This window comes from Sander lucioperca, chromosome 10 (genome assembly GCF_008315115.2).
Source record: "Sander lucioperca isolate FBNREF2018 chromosome 10, SLUC_FBN_1.2, whole genome shotgun sequence".
Lineage (NCBI taxonomy): Eukaryota > Metazoa > Chordata > Actinopteri > Perciformes > Percidae > Sander > Sander lucioperca.
Window position 1 is genome coordinate 6,925,507 of NC_050182.1, and position 17,624 is coordinate 6,943,130.

A 17,624-nucleotide genomic window follows, 5' to 3' on the forward strand; every position below is an offset into this window, starting at 1 on the left:
AGTCAGCTAACGTTAGACGTGTGTCTTCAGTGATGTGGCTATTCGGGGCTAAGGCTAACGTTATATGGTGGCTGTGTATTTTTGCGTATTTGGGGTTTTTAAACATTTGAAAGTCACAGAAACCACTTAGAGTGAATGATGTGTTTTCATGTTATTGTCATGCTTTCTGCGATGTGTCTGTGTTTATATTCCGGCGCACGGCACATAACGTTACCTGACACACGCCCACCTACTCTTCTCTGTGTGCGCCGCTGTTGCCTGGAAAAGGCAGCGGTGTCAGCAGCATAAAGGTCCCCTGGGACCGCCGGTAGATGATATATTACGACCTTATTTGTAGTTTCATAAAATGTATCAGACTTTACGAATATGAAGGAAATTGCTACTTAATGTTCTTACCTCAGTCCTCGCAATGTCGTAATGTTCAAATACATTCTCCAGTCAGTACTAAATATTTGAAAACACCCAGATCATGTATTAAAGTTAATTGTTGTTTCCAAATATATTACATTTGTTTTCATTGAATTAAAAAAATTGGCGTGCTTTTCCTGTTTCATGCTTCAGTTAATGTTTAATGTTACTACAGGTGCACATGTGGACATTGTGAGCGGATGCCGTCCGAGGTTGAAAATGTGTGCTGCAGGGAGATACCTCAGGTAACGTTACAATTATTGTCTGGTTTATCTCACTGCATCCACGTAGATATTAAAAAGGATGCAATATGCCAAGTGTTGTCAAAGAGCACAAAGACACAGCATCACCGGGTTACCTTGCTTCCTGCTTTTTGTTAATATCACTGTCATATGTAATTTAACGGTCTATGTAATATTTTATAAAGGTCAGAAGAAGATGTGACGAGCTGCCTGACCCACCACAGTGTATGGTGGACCACCCAGGCCTGGAACCTGTCTGTCTGAACCCTTATTCACTGCAGAATGCACTGAATATTTACAGGGCTGATTATGGGCCTCTGAGACTCAGAGTAATGACAAAGTAAGTGCTCCAACAAATCGTTTATAATATATTTTTGTATATACAGCTGTTTTAATTATATTATGCTACATTAATTAAACCAGATAACTCCTGTTTTACAACACCAAGAAGTGTGAGGGCCACAGCAGTGAAACAATTGACAACAGAAGCTTACAAATGTTTAATAAAATGTTATAGAGACCCAACAATTCCCCCAAGAGCAAGCGTTTTGTGCGACAGTGGCGAGGAAAACTTCCTTTTAACAGGCAGAAACCTCGGACAGAAGCAGGCTCTTGGTGGGCGGCCATCTGACACTGCCGGTTGGGGGGACAGAGAGAGAGAGAGAGAGAAGGGCTGCATAGAAACTACAATAATGAAATTAAAGGAGAACTCCGGGCAATTTTTACATTAATCTTGATCGCTATAAGTATGTGAGTACTGTCGATAGCAAAAAAAACGAGCCGAATCGGTGCTAGCTAACTGGAGCTGCTGCAGCTAATGCCGAGAGCTCCCACTTAGCTAAAACAGCAGTTTTGGGGGCATATCATAAAGAGTGCCTTTGTGCCTCTTAACAGACACAAAATACAATTAAAATGAACAGAGATGAAAAGAAACCACAATAACAAGTTAACATTATAACAACTAATGTAATAACAGAAATATTAATATTTATAGCAGTGGGTATATAGCAGTCTAATAGAATGTTAAGAGCTGTAGCTATTATAGCCTGCTTCAGAACCACTCTGCGGCTGGATAAGGGTGTGAACGGCTCTCTCCAAACACTTCCTGCAGAAAGTGGTGCAGCTTGGCAATGTGATCATCTGGGGGAAACAGATAACAGTTAAATCATGACAGTATTTTTAATTGAACCATTTTTATGCTAAATTAACTGTACCTCTGCTGTTGCTCCTCCTTGCACTAATGTCGTTGAGGTTGTCGGTCCAGCTGAGCTCAGACTGCCTCACCTCACTAAAAACAAAATGTTTACACAGAAAGATTTACTTGCATTTAATAGCAATGCCCATTGCTATTATTTTTATCCTGTAATTGGATCAATGTAAACATGTATTTATTGGGACCGGCTCTTCTGTTAATAAGGAGTCTGTACCTCTGCCGTTGCTCCTTCTTGCACTACCGTTGTTGAGGTTGTCGGTCCACCTGAGCTCTGACTGGCTCCCCTCACTGAAGACAGCAAAAGTTTAAACAAAATGTCAGTTAGAAGTATATGCATAACTCAAAACATGTAACCTGTTTAAGTATGTCATTTCTATTTCTTCTGTTTTAGTCGTTACAGGTATTTGGCCTACAGAAGTTTTGTCAGCTGGTGCTGGGGGTTTCTTGGTCGAAGGGTCAGGGTTGTTATCCCTTCATGCGTCGTCCTTCGAATAAGGACAGAGTATGCAGACAGTACCTACACTGGTTTTCGACCTGTGCTGGATTGAAGCGTGACACAAATCCTGCAATGGCCTCTTCCATGGATGGCACCGAGAACTCAGCACAAAGATCCTCTGGAATGGTGATCTTCTGCAGCTCTTCAGTAAAAGGTGCTGGGTCAGGGACAACACTCTCAAATGTGAGGGCGATGAGTTCATTTACATAGCCTGTGGAATGAATGAAGTATTTTTTATTTATTCATTAACATGTAATGTTCAATAGCAATGGGTCTCTGTTTATTAGTCCTGCTCTATATGAAGTACCCTGAGAAAACTTCTGTTATGATTTGACATTATAAATAAAATAAAATTGAATTAATGTTGCATGTTGTGATAATTTACTTACAGAATGTCGGCTCAATTTTCCTTCGTTTGAGGCTGTATCCCCCTTTCTTCGCTTTAGGGAAGGCCAGTTTAAAGGCAGGACCTCCCAGAGCACTTGTTGACTGTGGCCGGTTGGCATTCTCATTGAAGTGGAATGCTGAGAGATAGAGTCTGCAACAACAACAATGTTGTGTATTTTATTACTTAAATACATTGTACAAAGAAATAGAAGTCTACACACTGTGCTAAGCTACCTGAGGAAATGGCCCAGATCAAAACTTTTTGTATTTTAATAATCTGGTCAGAAAGTAGGCCAGCAAAACTACAGTAACAGGGGTATTTCTGTCATAATGATGGCTGGCTGTGCATAATCACTTGCATAATGTGCATTACCTGCAAAGCATCCCAATGAATGGGTAAACCACACTCTTTGGTGCAAAGCGGATGACAACGCTGTGGAAGGCCTCAAGAGAGGATGTTTGGTGGTGAGGGCTTAGTTTCTCCACACCCTTGATGAACCTCTTGTTTGTAAGGACCTTCTCCAGTCTGTAGGAAGCCTTTGATCCTACGAAATTATTTTAAAACTGTTTAGAAAATGCCTTTAGATGCCAAATGTAATGGTTTTATATTACCATCATTCATATTTTTCAAAGGAATAAAATAAGAATAAATGTATACCTGGCTTCAACCACCTCCTCTTATCTATGACATCACTGTGCTCACACTTTGGAAAAAGGGGGTCTTCGTGTGTGTGAATGTTGTGGATGTGATTGATGACAGATGTCCACTTTGCCACCTTCTCTGGGCCTGTCTTGGATGATGATGCAGTCCAGTAGAGATGGTTCCTAATACTCTGTTGCCACTTTTTTACCACCTCACAATCCTTCTCCTTGGCAAGTTTGTCAATGTTCTTAGACATCCCTTGGATTAAACAATATAGTAAAAACTACTGAGTAATATTGAAATTCCATGTCAGAGCTAACTGTAAATTACAAATTCAGACAGAACAGTGCGTCAAAAGCATAACAGATTAATATGTCATACCCTTATCAATATGCCAGACGTCATAGTACTGTGTGATGCCCTTTTCTCTCAGGTATTTTTGAATCTGGAGGTGGCGGTCTGTGACTATGCAGTCCAATGTGACACCACTTGCCTCCAGAAGAGCAAGGCTTCGCTTCAGACCTTCCTTCTCCATGTAGTAACTCCCTCCGACCTCATTGCTCTGTTGATAGAAAACAGGGTAGATTGAGGGAAGAGGACACAATAAGAAATAGCTGGAGCAAAAGTCCAATGTGCTGTCATAAAAGGTCATGTCAGATTACTATGTTGGGGATGCTTTGCAATTGCATTTGCACTACTAAGTAGTGGTGGTTGAAATATCTTTGGTAATATACACACCTGCACAAGTTGGATATCGATGACTGTGCTGGTTTCAAGATTCATCACAGTATAGCTTCCAAATTTGGCACAATGGCCTGCAAGACAACGGTGCACATAAATCGCAGTAAAACAATGTAGCACAGTACATGTAATAAAGTAAAGCGTTATTAAGGCAGTTTAAAAAGAAAACGGTGCAACTATTTCCGCTGTAGCACTACATAGTTGCGCTCCGGTCCCACCCTACAGGGTGATACAGTGAAAGTGTTACCAGAAATTAGTTTTCAACTCAAAATGATGGTGTTTCTGCTACTGACCTGGAGAATCTGCCCGCATATCTCCTCCAATGATGACCTTGCTCTGCTGGCTTAAACTTTGAAGCTCAACCTGCTGGGCCCTTTTCCATTTCCAAACAATGGCAGGTTCTAGATAGGTTTTGGCATGTTTCCGGAAAGCTTGGTATCGCATGCTCCTCACACCAAATGCATTGAAAACCTTTTTAAAAAATAATGAAAAAAATGTAAATTGCAAGTTGATATGCATATAACAAAAAAAAACATTTTGTACAAATGAGCACCTAAATACCTTTTTCATTTGGATGAAAGATGTCCCTGTAAAATATACAGCTGCAGAGAGATGAATGTTCCCTGCAGGTGTACTTCCAATGAACGGTTGACTCTTCCACTGTCTGTTGAACTCACAACGGTGGCACGTCTGATCAACAGCAAGGAAAGTCCCACGTATAGTTTTCCGGACATCACACATGGAGCTGCACACTGGACATAACTCAAACAACTCGAGGAGGCAGTTTTCATATACAATATATTTAGGTACATCATATGGTAGTGAGGCTTGTCTGTGCAAGGGAAAAAAAAGAAGCACAACAGAAAAACATAAGAAATATTATTCACATCAGAATTGAGACACATCAAAGATAAATAGCTATTGGAGCTTTCTTGAGAACTTACGATACAGTCGATGACTCTGTTGTCATTGATACACTTCGAATGAAAGTGGAGTCATTAGGGTCAGTAGCCTCAATGGAGGCCTCCCATTCATCGTCATCCTCCTCTAGTTCCAGTCGCTGCCTCTTTTTGGGTGGAAGGGGCTTCAAGGGTGTTGAGGTGAGAAGTTGGGGAGACCACACATTCTCACAGACCACACTTGTCTGAGAAGCTATTTGGAAATTATGCCTTTGTCAAACAATGTAGACTGTGGCTCATTTGAAATAGCAGTAATAACAAACCATCATGTAGTGCATAGGACAAGATATCTGTATACAGTCTCTAAGATCAATGTTAAATGTCTGCCCACATTATGTACTATATCTCACTGATAAGGTTCCCATATTTGTTTTCTCTTTGATCCCCTCTTTCAACTGCAATAGGAATATATGGTTCATAGATATAACATTTGGGAATACCTATTACCAGTAATCATTCAAATGATTACTTTTGACTTATCAGCTTATAAACAAAAATGTAAACAAAACACAACTTTGCAGGTAAACTACCATTTACAAAAATTCAATTTCACTAACCTCTGCTTCTGATGTGAGTCTTAAGAGTGTCCTTGGATAGTTGGGTTCCAACAGATCTTTTTGGAAGGGGGTCAGTCTGGCAGCCAATACTCCGGGAGGTACTGGCCTGGGAAACAGGTCTAATGGCTCCCTAAGAATACATTCACATATATTAGGAAATGAAAAGGAGACAGCGTGATAATATTGCTAGTCATAACACATTTAATTTTTCATTGTAGGCATACAACAAAAAGTGTGGTAACTATCAGAGACCAGCAGCAACAGAACACAAGAAAAAAAAAAATTTGACGAAGTAGCGTCCTCTATCTACTATAACGTAAATGACAAATAAAGGCACTTGGATGAGGCAAGTAACACTGAACAGCGGCAGTGCAAACAGTGCAGTATAACAAGGTATTTAACAAGTTAGATGCAATACAGATATATGTGCATATAATAAATAATAGGTAACGAGCTTGGTTAATCACATGTAGAGCTTATAACATATACTGATAATAAATAAATATATATATATATATATATATATATATATATATATATATATATGTGTGTATAACCATCTGTCTGTAAAGGAAGACAGCAGGGCGAGAGAAAGTAAAATCAAAAGGGTTGGCAAGCAGGGGATGCATTTTTTATCATTTGACAGAATCGCTAACTAAATATCAATAACATAATCCTTTATTTATATCGTTTATAAAAGATTATCAGTGTACTTTCTTGCCAGATTCGCTCGCCAAGAAAATACTGTATATCAGACGCTGCAAATGGCGAGCCGCTGCGCGTCCTGTCTCACAGCTGGATGGAGGAAAAAAAGCTGCTAGAGCCTCCAGGGGACTTCTGGGCAGAGGAATAGTGTGTTTTATTAATGTGTGAAGGCTAATGTTGCCATTGTTTACCATTAATGTGATTTGCGATTAATAATTTTCTACTGGTGCACGTCTGTTTATTAATCTGATCGGACCGTCGAGTCCAATCTATTTTCTGTGAATGCACTCTGATCACGGTGCAATGCTGATCTGTTCTGTTGACTATTGCAGCTAGCTTGTTAAAACTGTAATTGCTACCTGCTAACTCCCCTTTCACAGAGTTTTAGTTATTGTACTGAGTGAGATAATCAGGTTTTTCAAAGTGTCTTTCCTTTCCTAAGGAGCTTCCTTTCCTCTATCATTAACAAACGCACACACACACACACACACACACACACACACACACACACACACACACACACACACACGTACGGACATACACACGCCCAAGTGAACAGTTGGCCAACAGCGAGTCACGTATGTCGAATAACTACACAGCTAGCACATAGTGAAGTAGTTTAGTGTGTCCCTCTTTGTCAACCACACATTAGTCTGAGAGCTAACTGACTAGCTTAGTCACGTAGCGTTGCAACACAGCCCACTACCGCCCTCTTGAGGCTAAATAGCTTTTGTGCAGCTAACACATAGCCTAGCTTCAATGAGCTAACGGCTAATCTGTGCGTGACCGAGCAACCCCGGGCTGCGTCAACCCCCTCCTCCTCGCACTCTCTCTCTCTCTCTTACACACACACCCACACACACACACACACACACACACACACACCCACACACACACACACACACACACACACACCCACACACACACACACACACACACACACACACACACACACACACACACACACACACACACACACACAGTGTCTCACAGGGACATGCTGGTTTGTTTTTGCTTTGTTTTGTTGTAGTTTAAAAAGGGTATATTGGTTTTAATTGATAGAAGAATTATTGTTCGGCCATTGATGATTTTGAAGTTAATAAATTCTACTATACTTTAAATAGCAGTTGTCTGTGATTATTTGTGTACTTATTGTAATAACAAGCTGGTTAAACAGGTCCGTGCTCAAACTTCACCCTTCCTTTTGTTCCTTTAGAATAATAGATAGATTAACCAAGTTAAGATCTGTATTTAAAAGCGAATACCACCTAATGAGACTATTTCACAGCTCGGTTATTGGCCCCTGAAGTTCCAGGGTGGTGCCCCGTTTTGATTGTTTGTTGATTTGATAAAGTTATTAACAACCATAGCTTCATAACTTTATTAATATAGATGAACATCTTTGATAATTTGCCAATAATTGGATCTGTACACCTACAAATTCCCAACAATAGCCTTGACAGAAATGTTAAAACATGTTTTAATATAAGAATTCAGCCCAAAATAACCTATAAACAGACCAAGCAGAGCTGCCACTTGTGGAGAGGCAGACTACACTAAAGAGTGTTCAGGGGTAACCTAATGTCTAACATACACTAGAAGACTTTGAACAGACTTTGAAAAGACTGATGACTAATAGTTTGACACCATCTCATATCATAAGACAACCATCTCACATCTAACGTTAAAGACTGTCAATGCTGCAGTTATAAAAACACAAAGAAGATATTTAAAGACTTTAAAAAGTTAGCATACTGAAGTAGAACTCTATCTCTTACTTTGGAAGTGCATTAGAAAGATTATTCTCCATTATGAACAGGAGGAATGATCAGAGCAAGAAAACCCAGTTTTAATGTCCATGTGGACACCTGACTATTGTTTTAAGATAGATCTGAAATATGTGAATCCATCCTGTAATGTCTGTTATTATAATATGCATCACCAAAATTGAATTTTCACTATGACTACGAAGCTAATGCTTTTAATTTTGCAGTTACCAATCGCAACCTCAACGACAAACTCAGCTATTAAAGCCAGGGTCTGTCTGAGGTTTCTGCCTAAAATGAAGTTTTTCCTAGTCAACTTCACACCAGATGCTAGCTCGTGGGAAATAGTTTGGTCTCTGTAAATTATAGAGTGTGGTCTAGACCTACTCTATCTGCAAAGTGTCCCTGAGATAACTCCAGTTGTGAGTTGACACTATAAATAAAATTGAATTAAAGGAGAACACTTGAGACATTAGCTGCTAACTACACAACAACTCTGCAACAGTTCTGTCACGACTTCAAAGCAGAACTAAAAACCAAACACTTCCCTGAGGAACTTTGATTGGTACACTGTGATTGTTACCACTTCCCTTCATACAGGCTCTGTTTATTATTTTTTCTTATCTGCTGGTATGATAATCTATAATAGAACAACACTGTAAGCATCTCATCCATGTGTAACAGTATGTTGTGTTATTATTTGTCACAATGCATGATGGGTTTGAAGCATGACAACACATTCAAAAACATTTAAAATGACCAATTTTACAGCCCTGATATAATCTAACATTTGTTTATTAACATATACTTATTTTAAGCCAGTACGTTCCTGACTTTGTTCCCCCTGTAACATTATCATAGGGGATACTGCGGACAGTAGAGCACGCACGGTAGAGTACTTCCCCACTCAGAAAACTAAAATTATAATATCTGCCGAATTGAAAACCCCAGTCACAATCTCAAAGCAGGAGTCCAGTAAAGACCATCACAGGGGACCAAACACCCTCAAACCAGCTCTCATACAGGACTGCAGCAGAACATTTTGTTCAGGATGAACAGCAATCCACAGGAGGAAATTGGTAATTAAAAATACTTTCATTTTTATATATCTGCATTTCAAATTTCATCTAATATATTTATGTGGCAGGATGATGTCTACATTTGTGTTTGATGTTAATATTTCAGAGAAAATTGAAATGGAAGCAGCAGCTAACAATGTTAATGCACCAGCATGCACTGTGGAGAAAGTGGCAGCTCCTCCAGGTACATTTCACACATTTAATATTGTTAAACACACTGTAAACCCGAATAAGTACTCACATTTTTTTTGAATTCCAAAACTCAAAAATCTGAGGTTGTTAGAACTTAAATATTAGGAGTAATGTGAACTTGCATTTTTTGATTACCGTTAAATTAAAAATACTAATTAAGCCATCTCAAATATTATCAGTATACGCAACTCGAAAATATTAAGTTAACATAACGGAATAATGTTAAGTATAAAAACTCAGTATTCCATGTTCACTAAACTCAATATTTATTAGTTTCTTGTCAATCGTTTTAATTATCCATAACTCAACACCGACTTCATAAAACTCAAAATCCTTTACATCAAAACTCCAAATATTTGTTGCAACTGATTTAATAAATTTATTTATTTTTTTTAACCTTTATTTATCCAGGTAAGTCAATTGAGAACAATTTCTCATATGCAACAACGACCTTTCACATTCACACAGTTAAACATTCATACCTGGAAGCTGCCCAGTACCACCACAGTCTGATCTGCTGGCCACTGAGCAGCTCCACTGGAGCATTTGAGTTTAAGGGCCTTGCTCAAGTCCTCAGTGGTGGTGATTTGGGAGGGACAGGCGCTGCTCTTTCACTTTCCCCACCCAGATTTTGTCCTGCCGGTATGGGGATTGAACCGGTCCTAAGCTCGCTTCCTTAACCCCTAGGCTACCACATTGAGCACTACTAACTTAAAGTCAAATTAAAAGTACAAAAACATACATGAACTTTATTTAATTTATCAATTATGATGTTAAAAAATGTGATTGTTTGAAGATTGAAAATGTGAATGTTTAAAAGTTCAGCTTATTTTTCATGTAAGACTTAAAAGCACCTTTGATTGTTGTTGTTGTTGATGTTTATCTTTCAGACAAAATGGAGGAAGCAGCTAATGTACCAGCATGCACTGTGGAGAAAATGGCAGCTCGTCCGGGTACATTTCACACATTTAATATTGTTAAAGATGAGATTCATCAATCATGATAGTTTGAAAATGTAAATGTTTAAAAATTCTGATTCTTTTCTGTAGGACTCAAAATGTATTTAAAGCACCTTTGACTGATTAATCAACATCATTAACTCAACTGAATTCTTATTTCTCTCTCAGACCAGAGACTTCGCTTCTTCTCTCAGTATTTTCCACTGATAGCAGTGTGTTGGCTGATACTGTTAATCATCATGGGCCTCCGTATCCACTGTGAGTACCACTGTCTTAACTTGTTGTTGTTAGTCCTTATTTAAAGGACAGGTTCACATTTTTGTCACATCTGTCAGATACCTACATGTACATAGAAACAGTTTTTGCTCGGTGTAATCCTTCCTCCTCTTCATACTGGCTCTGCTCAAACATGTATTCCAAAGTGTATCTGAAGCTAATATGAGGCTTCAGCAGTCTGAGTTAGAGAAATCAAGTGTGTATCATCTAAAGTTACAACCTTTATAATACCAAGTTCACTCTTTGTGTTTTCCCAGACAGGATTTCTGAAGCAGAGTGATAACAACACAAAGATATTTAAAGATAAAAACATATTTTGACAACCTTAGACGACTGAAGTAGGACTTTGTCCTCTATCTCTTAGTTTGGAAGTGCATTAGAAAGATTATTCTCTAGTATGAACAGGAGGAATGATCAGAGCAAGAAAACTCAGTTCCAGTTTCAGAGTTCACCTGACTATTGTTTTAAGATAGATTAATACATGTGAATATATTCTGTAATGTCTTTTAATATGATGTAAAACAAAAAATTGCATTATCACTACTATTAAGCTCATTTTCATTTTGCAGTTGCTACATTAAGTCATGGCAGTGATGTAAGTGAGCCGATGGCTGCCAATTGCAACCTGACAAACCTCAACGACAAACTCAGAGTCTTAGAAAACCAGATCACAGACCTGACTGCAGTAAACCAGGAGCTGGAGACACGAAACCAGGAGCTGGAGACACGAAACAAGACACGAAACCAGGAGCTGGAGACACGAAACCAGGAGCTGGAGACACGAAACCAGGAGCTGGAGACACGAAACCAGGAGCTGGAGACACGAAACCAGGAGCTGGAGACACGAAACCAGGAGCTGGAGACACAAAACCAGGAGCTGGAGACGGAGAAGGACAATTTAACAGGACAAATACAAAACATCAGTCGAGCTCAGTGGAGCATTGATGAATACTGCCCCAAAGTAAATAACGGTATGTTCAGATCACAATAATTAGGTCCAATAATAACCAATAATAATAATAATATCACAATGCAGTAATGGTGTTTATTGGTTGGTCTCTATAGTTTCAGAGAGACGGTGTCAAGCTTGTCAGAAGGGCTGGAGACTCATCAACGAGTCCAGCTGCTATCTGATTAATGACGCTGATCAGAAAACCTGGGAAGAAGCTCGAGAAGACTGCAGAGGACGGAGTAATGAGAAAACTGGCAATTTTTATGATGCAATCATGAAATGAAAATGTATTTTTCTGTAGGTCTGAACACACTGAATCTGTAGATTATTTAAGTGTTGTTTTTAAATATTTGATAACTGTTGCTCTCTTCTTAGAATGTACTCAGTTTATACGGTGGGTACTGGATTGGCCTGAGAGCTGAAGGAGGGAGATGGAAGTGGATCGATGGAAGTGATCTGACTGAAAGGTAAGAGACACAATCTTAACCACTTTGAATCATAAAATCTATCAGCCTTGATCTAAACATCATGTTCTTCCCTCAGTTTCTGGATAGTAATACCACCACCTCCTCCTACTGACGGTCAGTGTGTAGATTCTAGTAGGTTCGGATGGACATCAGTGAGCTGTGCTGACAGAAGGCGATGGATCTGCCAAAAGAGTGCTTTATCTGTTTAAACACTGCAGTCAGACTTGAGAAGGTTACTGGATACTCTGCATGATAATATCAACTGGCCTATAAATAAACTATGAAGACTTCTACTTCACAATTTAAATGTTTTTCAAAAATGTATAGGTTTTTTATTTTTTATTCAAAACAGAGTTTCTTTGTTACAAGAATATTCATAAAATATACAGATAATTAATGCAGTAATCTATTTCTCACATACAACCAACCTAAACATTTGTGCATTGTAACAACATTTGCTCTCTATCCACACCTGAGCGCTATACGCACGTCTCTATTCTGCACCATTTGCAATTTTTGTATCTGTATGGTGAAATATCCCAACATTATGTTATGTTGTCACATTATTTGTCATAATGCATGATGGTTTTGAAGCATATTGGCAGAAAAAAAAATGCTTTTAAAATGACCGAATTCACATTACCATGTTACCATACACGTATTTTAGGCCACCAGAATCTGTACATTTCAGACTTTGTTCCCCCTGTGGTTTTGTCATAAGGGATACTGCGGACAGTAGAGCACACACTGTACTTCCCCTTCACTAAACAGTTATTAATACCTGCCGAACTGAAAAACACAGTCACAATATCTAAGCCGTGTGTGTGTGTGTGTGTGTGTGTGTGTGTGTGTGTGTGTGTGTGTGTAAATGTAATGTATAGGTGAAGTAGATATAGGATTATATAGGTATACTACTAAACTGTTAACTATTAATAACTCTGAATGTGCTTTTGTTCTCCTTTGTTAGAGATGTGATGTTTATAATTTGTATATCAGCAGATTGATGAGAGGTACAGACAGACTGCTCAGCTTCCTGTTTCCTGTGTAACAGGTTGTATTGTTGCTCCTCATGAGCCAAAATGGAGGCACAGCATCACTTGTTTTTCTTCAGCATTTAATGTAAATCATATTAATATGTAGAGTGTTTTATCTATCTAGAAGCAAAGTCCTGTTTCAATACATTAAATAAAAACCTTGTGATATATTGTTGTTATCGTCTTATTCTTACATATTGCTGACTCCATGTCAGAACAGACCACAACATTCAGGAAGTCACAATATCATTAAACAGGATGTGTGAGAAGCAGAAGAAGAAACGACAGTCACAAACATAGCAGAAGTTCACTAAGACTGTCACAGCGGAGCAGACGCTCTCATACAGGACTACAGCAGGACTTTAAAAGAAGAAACACTGGATAAAGCTGGTACTTCAAAATATCCAAATGTGTGTGTGTGTGTGTGTGTGTGTGTGTGTGTGTGTGTGTGTGTGTGTGTGTGTGTGTGTGTGTGTGTGTGTGCGTGTGTGTGTGTGTGTGTGTGTGCATGTTGTATGTACTAGGATTTTGTCTGCAGTTTGTGTGTTTTGCAATATGTTATATGCTTCTGATGCTTGACAACAGCACCAAAGGGTTTTAAAAAAGGCCCCAATTCTTTTCAAAATCTTTTGCATTTGGATGCGTCCACTCTGCTGAACATATTGGGGAATCAGAGTAACTCTTGAACAAAAAACTGTACATTTATCAACGACTTATTAAGGAAAATGTGAATAGTGTGTTCAGTCTTTGCAGAAAGGTCATTTGATTGTGATATAAAGTCACTGTTGAAAAGCTGTTGGTGAAAGGGGAACTGCAGCAGCGTGAGAAAATGTTGTAGTCAAGACACCTAAACTGAGACCAAGTCAACTCCAAGACCAGAGTGAAACGATACCGAGACAAGACCATGACTTTGAGGTGGCGAGACCGAGTCAAGACCAAGACCAAGACCAAGACCAAGACCAGACCAGAGCCAGACAGCCAGAGCTTCTTCTCTTGTCTCCCGCATTCACTTTCTTGGAAGTGCGTGTAAAAGGGCCGTGGAGAGGAGGTTAAAAGTAACAAATTTCAAATTAGAAATTAGTCAAGTCATTGGTTGCATTTGAAGCAGGACGTTTTACATAAAATGACAGTAATGCACGGGCAATTTAGTTATATATCCCTCTAATGTCTGTCGATTCCGAGACGAGACCGAGACCTTGAAAAAAGTGCTGAGTCTCGTCAGCCTTAAGTGATAGCTCCTCGACTCCTCAGTCCTCGCCTGAACCTGAAGTTATTCTGTCGCTCCTCTGTGAAGGCCGTCTCAAAGTTCTTATTTTTGCCCCGAGGACCAAGGAGCGAGCATCGAGGAGCTGTGGCGAGGATACAGAGAGCAGCCTTCCTGGAAGCGGTGCAGCTGAAGGAGTTGCTAACTCCGCACAAACAGCTGATTTCCTCTCTCCTCCCATGATTTCCTCACGTCTCTCTTGTGCCTCCTTGGTTGGAGGGAATTTCCCCATTGTGGGATTAATAAAGTCTATCTTATCTAAGCGCGAGGAAGGGAGGCAAGTGAGAGAGTCGGGGAGGCAACTTAAGCGACATGAGAGGAAGCCCAAGTCTTGAGTACTACAACCCTAAAAACAGTGCGGGTTGAACCAATCCCAACTAATCAGCATCAGCTGCTAACCAAACAACAGCTCTGTCGCAACTTCAGAGAAGAACTAAAAAACATATCATCTCCATCTGTATGATTTTTAGGTTTGAATCGAGGGCAGCAGGTTTTTGCAGATTTTTTAAAATGGACACAAACACCTGTTTCCTGTGTAAAAGTCTTGTGTTTTCTCCTTAACTTCTTCTGGAACATGAACTTCACTGCCCCATTTGAAAGCCCTGTGTTTTATGAACACCTCAAAACCCATACCACCTCCCTAATGCAGATCTCCTCTAATACAGCAGCAGTCAATGTAGTGCTGACAGCAATAAATACGTGGGCTTATACGAATTACATTGCTTTACTTTTCACAGCTATAGGTAATTGGTTCATGAGAACAGCCTGAATAACAATCATAAAACTAAAGGCAAACACCAAGTCAAAGATTAAACCCTGATAGATCCTCCTAAAGCAGTAATAATCATCAAACAATAAATTAATAAAAACAGACTCTGTCTTGACATCAACATCTGAAGAGTGCTGAATATGTTTGACATAATCCTCCTTATCGCAACCTCGACCCTAAAAACAAGTCAAGCCCTTGACTATAAGAACAGACTGTCCTAAACACACACACACACACACACACACACACACACACACACACACACACACACACACACCTATGGTGTTATGAGTGCAAGGCGGAAAGACTTACTACATTTACCTTCAACTCTACTGACAGCTTTTCCTAAATAAAATGTTAAAGTTTTTTATGAAGTAAAGTTTTTGTGGGTCATTGCTGCTGTTTGAACACTTAACGTTTAGGTTAGTACATATATATATATATATATATATATATATATATATATATATATATATATATATATATATATATATATATATATATAGACTATCACAATTATAATACAGCAATTCAAACTGATGATAATAAACATAAAGTGACTCAGCAGTAACGGCTGCTTCCAAAGGAGGGCAGCATGACTATGTGAAATACTGTATAAAGAGCTGCATCTGTGTGTGTGTGTGTGTGTGTGTGTGTGTGTGTGTGTGTGTGTGTGTTTGTGTACCGGCTGCTGCCACAGGAGGGCAGCATGACTGTGATATTTAAAGAGCTGCATCTGTGTGTGTGTGTGTGTGTGTGTGTGTGTGTGTGTGTATGTGTGTGTGTGTGTGTGTGTGTGTGTGTGTGTGTGTGTGTGTGTTTGTGTGTGTGTGTGTGTGTGTGTGTGTGTGTGTGTGCATGTTTGTGTGTGTGTGTGTTTTGGTTCAGTAACACTGTGTCACATGCAGGGGCGTTTCTAGTACTAGAGGAGGTTCGGATCCATTTAAATAAACTGAATGTACCTTTTTCTGAATCAATTTATGCTGGAAATATGTAAAGGGAAACATAGGGGACAATCCAAATATAAAAACATAATGGAATATATTGCAATAAGGCTCTCAGGCATTCTGTATTGCTTTCAACTATTTATTCTCCTTTGGATCGACTTTTCTAATGATATCTGAGTCAGCACACATGTAGCCTAGCACCATTTACTCCTCCCTCCTCTTTTGTATCTTTTATTGGGGAAATAACCTCCTTACATGTGCAGTAATGACAATTATTCACCTTAAGGACACATTAATTAATTTTAATGAATTAATAAAGACCCTGGACTGTAATATTTCAGATGTGTTTGAGCAAGATTTCTACTCATGTTCAAAACTTTGTGCACGTTAAAAATATAACTCATCCCATCTGTGTTCTCTGAGGTTTGGAGGAGTCGTGGTGGAGTACTTAAACTTATGTTGTCCTTTTCTTTCACCTTATACTCAAAACGTATACACTCCCTTATGGAGTTAGATTTCCCTTTACACCTTATAGCATGTAACAACCAGAAACACCAGCACATTAGATTCATCCCCAAAACATGTAGGCTAAGCACTGTAATGCAAGGTTAATAGAGCTGAGTCCTTATAAACTTAGCACAAAAAGTAAGGAAATTTGTGTTTGGTAGATTATTTCTCTGTGGTAACAATGCTTTTTGGCAATAAATCTTATACTGTTGGAAAGCCTGTTTAGTTCCCTTACAAATGGTTTCCCCATTTGTAAGGAACATGCATTTGTGGGATGAGCAGCAGCGCTGAGTTTGTGGGTTGCGCCCATGAAACATTTGCCAAATCTTCTCTGCCATTGCCAAACAGGTTATTTTGCTGTTGCTATTGACACTTGTCACTTGACACAGGAACGTTATGTTCAGTGATGAGTCCAGATTCTGCCTATGGCAGTTGGATCATAGGGTCAAAGTGTGGAGAAGACATGGAGAATGCTATGTTGATTGCTGCACCGATAGAGTAACACCTTTTGGTGGAGTGAGATGGTGTGGGGCGGCATCTCCCTCACTGGAAAAACGAGGCTTGTCATCATTGGAGGCAATCTCAATGCAGAGAGATATAGAGATGAGATTCTGCAACCAGTGGCAATACAACATCTCCAGTCTGGGACTGAACTCTATCTTCCAAGATGACAACGCTCGCCCCCCACAGAGCGGGATTTATCAGAGACTACCTCCAGAATGTGGGAGTGGAGAGGATGGAATGGCCTGCCAGCAGTCCTGACCTCAACCCCATTGAACACTTGTGGGATCAGCTTGGGCGTGCTGTTCGTACCAGAGTGACCAACACAACCACGTTGGCTGACTTACGACAAATGCTGGTTGAAGAATGGGATGCCATCCCACAGCAGTGTGTGTCCAGGCTGGTGACCAGCATGAGGAGGAGGTGCCAGGCTGTTGTGGCTGTGTATGGTTCTTCCACACGCTACTGAGGCTCCTGTTTGTGAAATGAATAAATTGTTAAATTGCCAATATGTCTTGTTTCTTCAAACTTCAATCATCCAATCCACCAAACACCAAATG

General features: G+C 39.5%; 2 protein-coding genes across 10 annotated transcripts in view; one reads left to right on the top strand and one right to left on the bottom strand.

The window, feature by feature from the left end:
* Positions 1-17,624, top strand: part of LOC116064787 (C-type lectin domain family 12 member B-like) — a 50,990-nt gene that overhangs the window by 19,648 nt on the left and 13,718 nt on the right. For both annotated transcript variants that reach the window (XM_036006501.1, XM_036006500.1), the window contains exons 4-5: positions 11,193-11,317; positions 11,540-11,594. In XM_036006501.1, coding sequence (XP_035862394.1) covers positions 11,193-11,317; positions 11,540-11,594 — 180 coding nt within the window. The remainder of the gene's footprint in view (positions 1-11,192; positions 11,318-11,539; positions 11,595-17,624) is intronic.
* Positions 1,264-15,104, bottom strand: LOC116064504. 8 transcript variants are annotated; one of them, XM_031319751.2, is made up of 14 exons: positions 15,069-15,104; positions 5,647-5,776; positions 5,075-5,282; positions 4,692-4,962; positions 4,424-4,601; positions 4,128-4,204; positions 3,771-3,951; positions 3,405-3,647; positions 3,120-3,291; positions 2,749-2,897; positions 2,385-2,570; positions 2,078-2,151; positions 1,865-1,938; positions 1,571-1,790 (listed from the first exon to the last, which is right to left on the bottom strand). In XM_031319751.2, exons 3-13 carry the CDS (start codon positions 5,098-5,100, stop codon positions 1,936-1,938), a joined length of 1,560 nt encoding a protein of 519 aa, XP_031175611.1. In that variant the 5' UTR covers positions 5,101-5,282; positions 5,647-5,776; positions 15,069-15,104; the 3' UTR covers positions 1,571-1,790; positions 1,865-1,935. The 8 variants fall into 8 exon arrangements, with proteins under 8 accessions (XP_035862392.1, XP_031175611.1, XP_031175628.1 ...); XM_036006499.1 differs by lacking the exons at positions 1,571-1,790; positions 1,865-1,938 and adding an exon at positions 1,264-1,283 and having other exon boundaries at positions 2,078-2,142; positions 2,461-2,570; XM_031319768.1 differs by lacking the exon at positions 1,571-1,790 and having other exon boundaries at positions 1,926-1,938; positions 2,385-2,535; positions 2,745-2,897.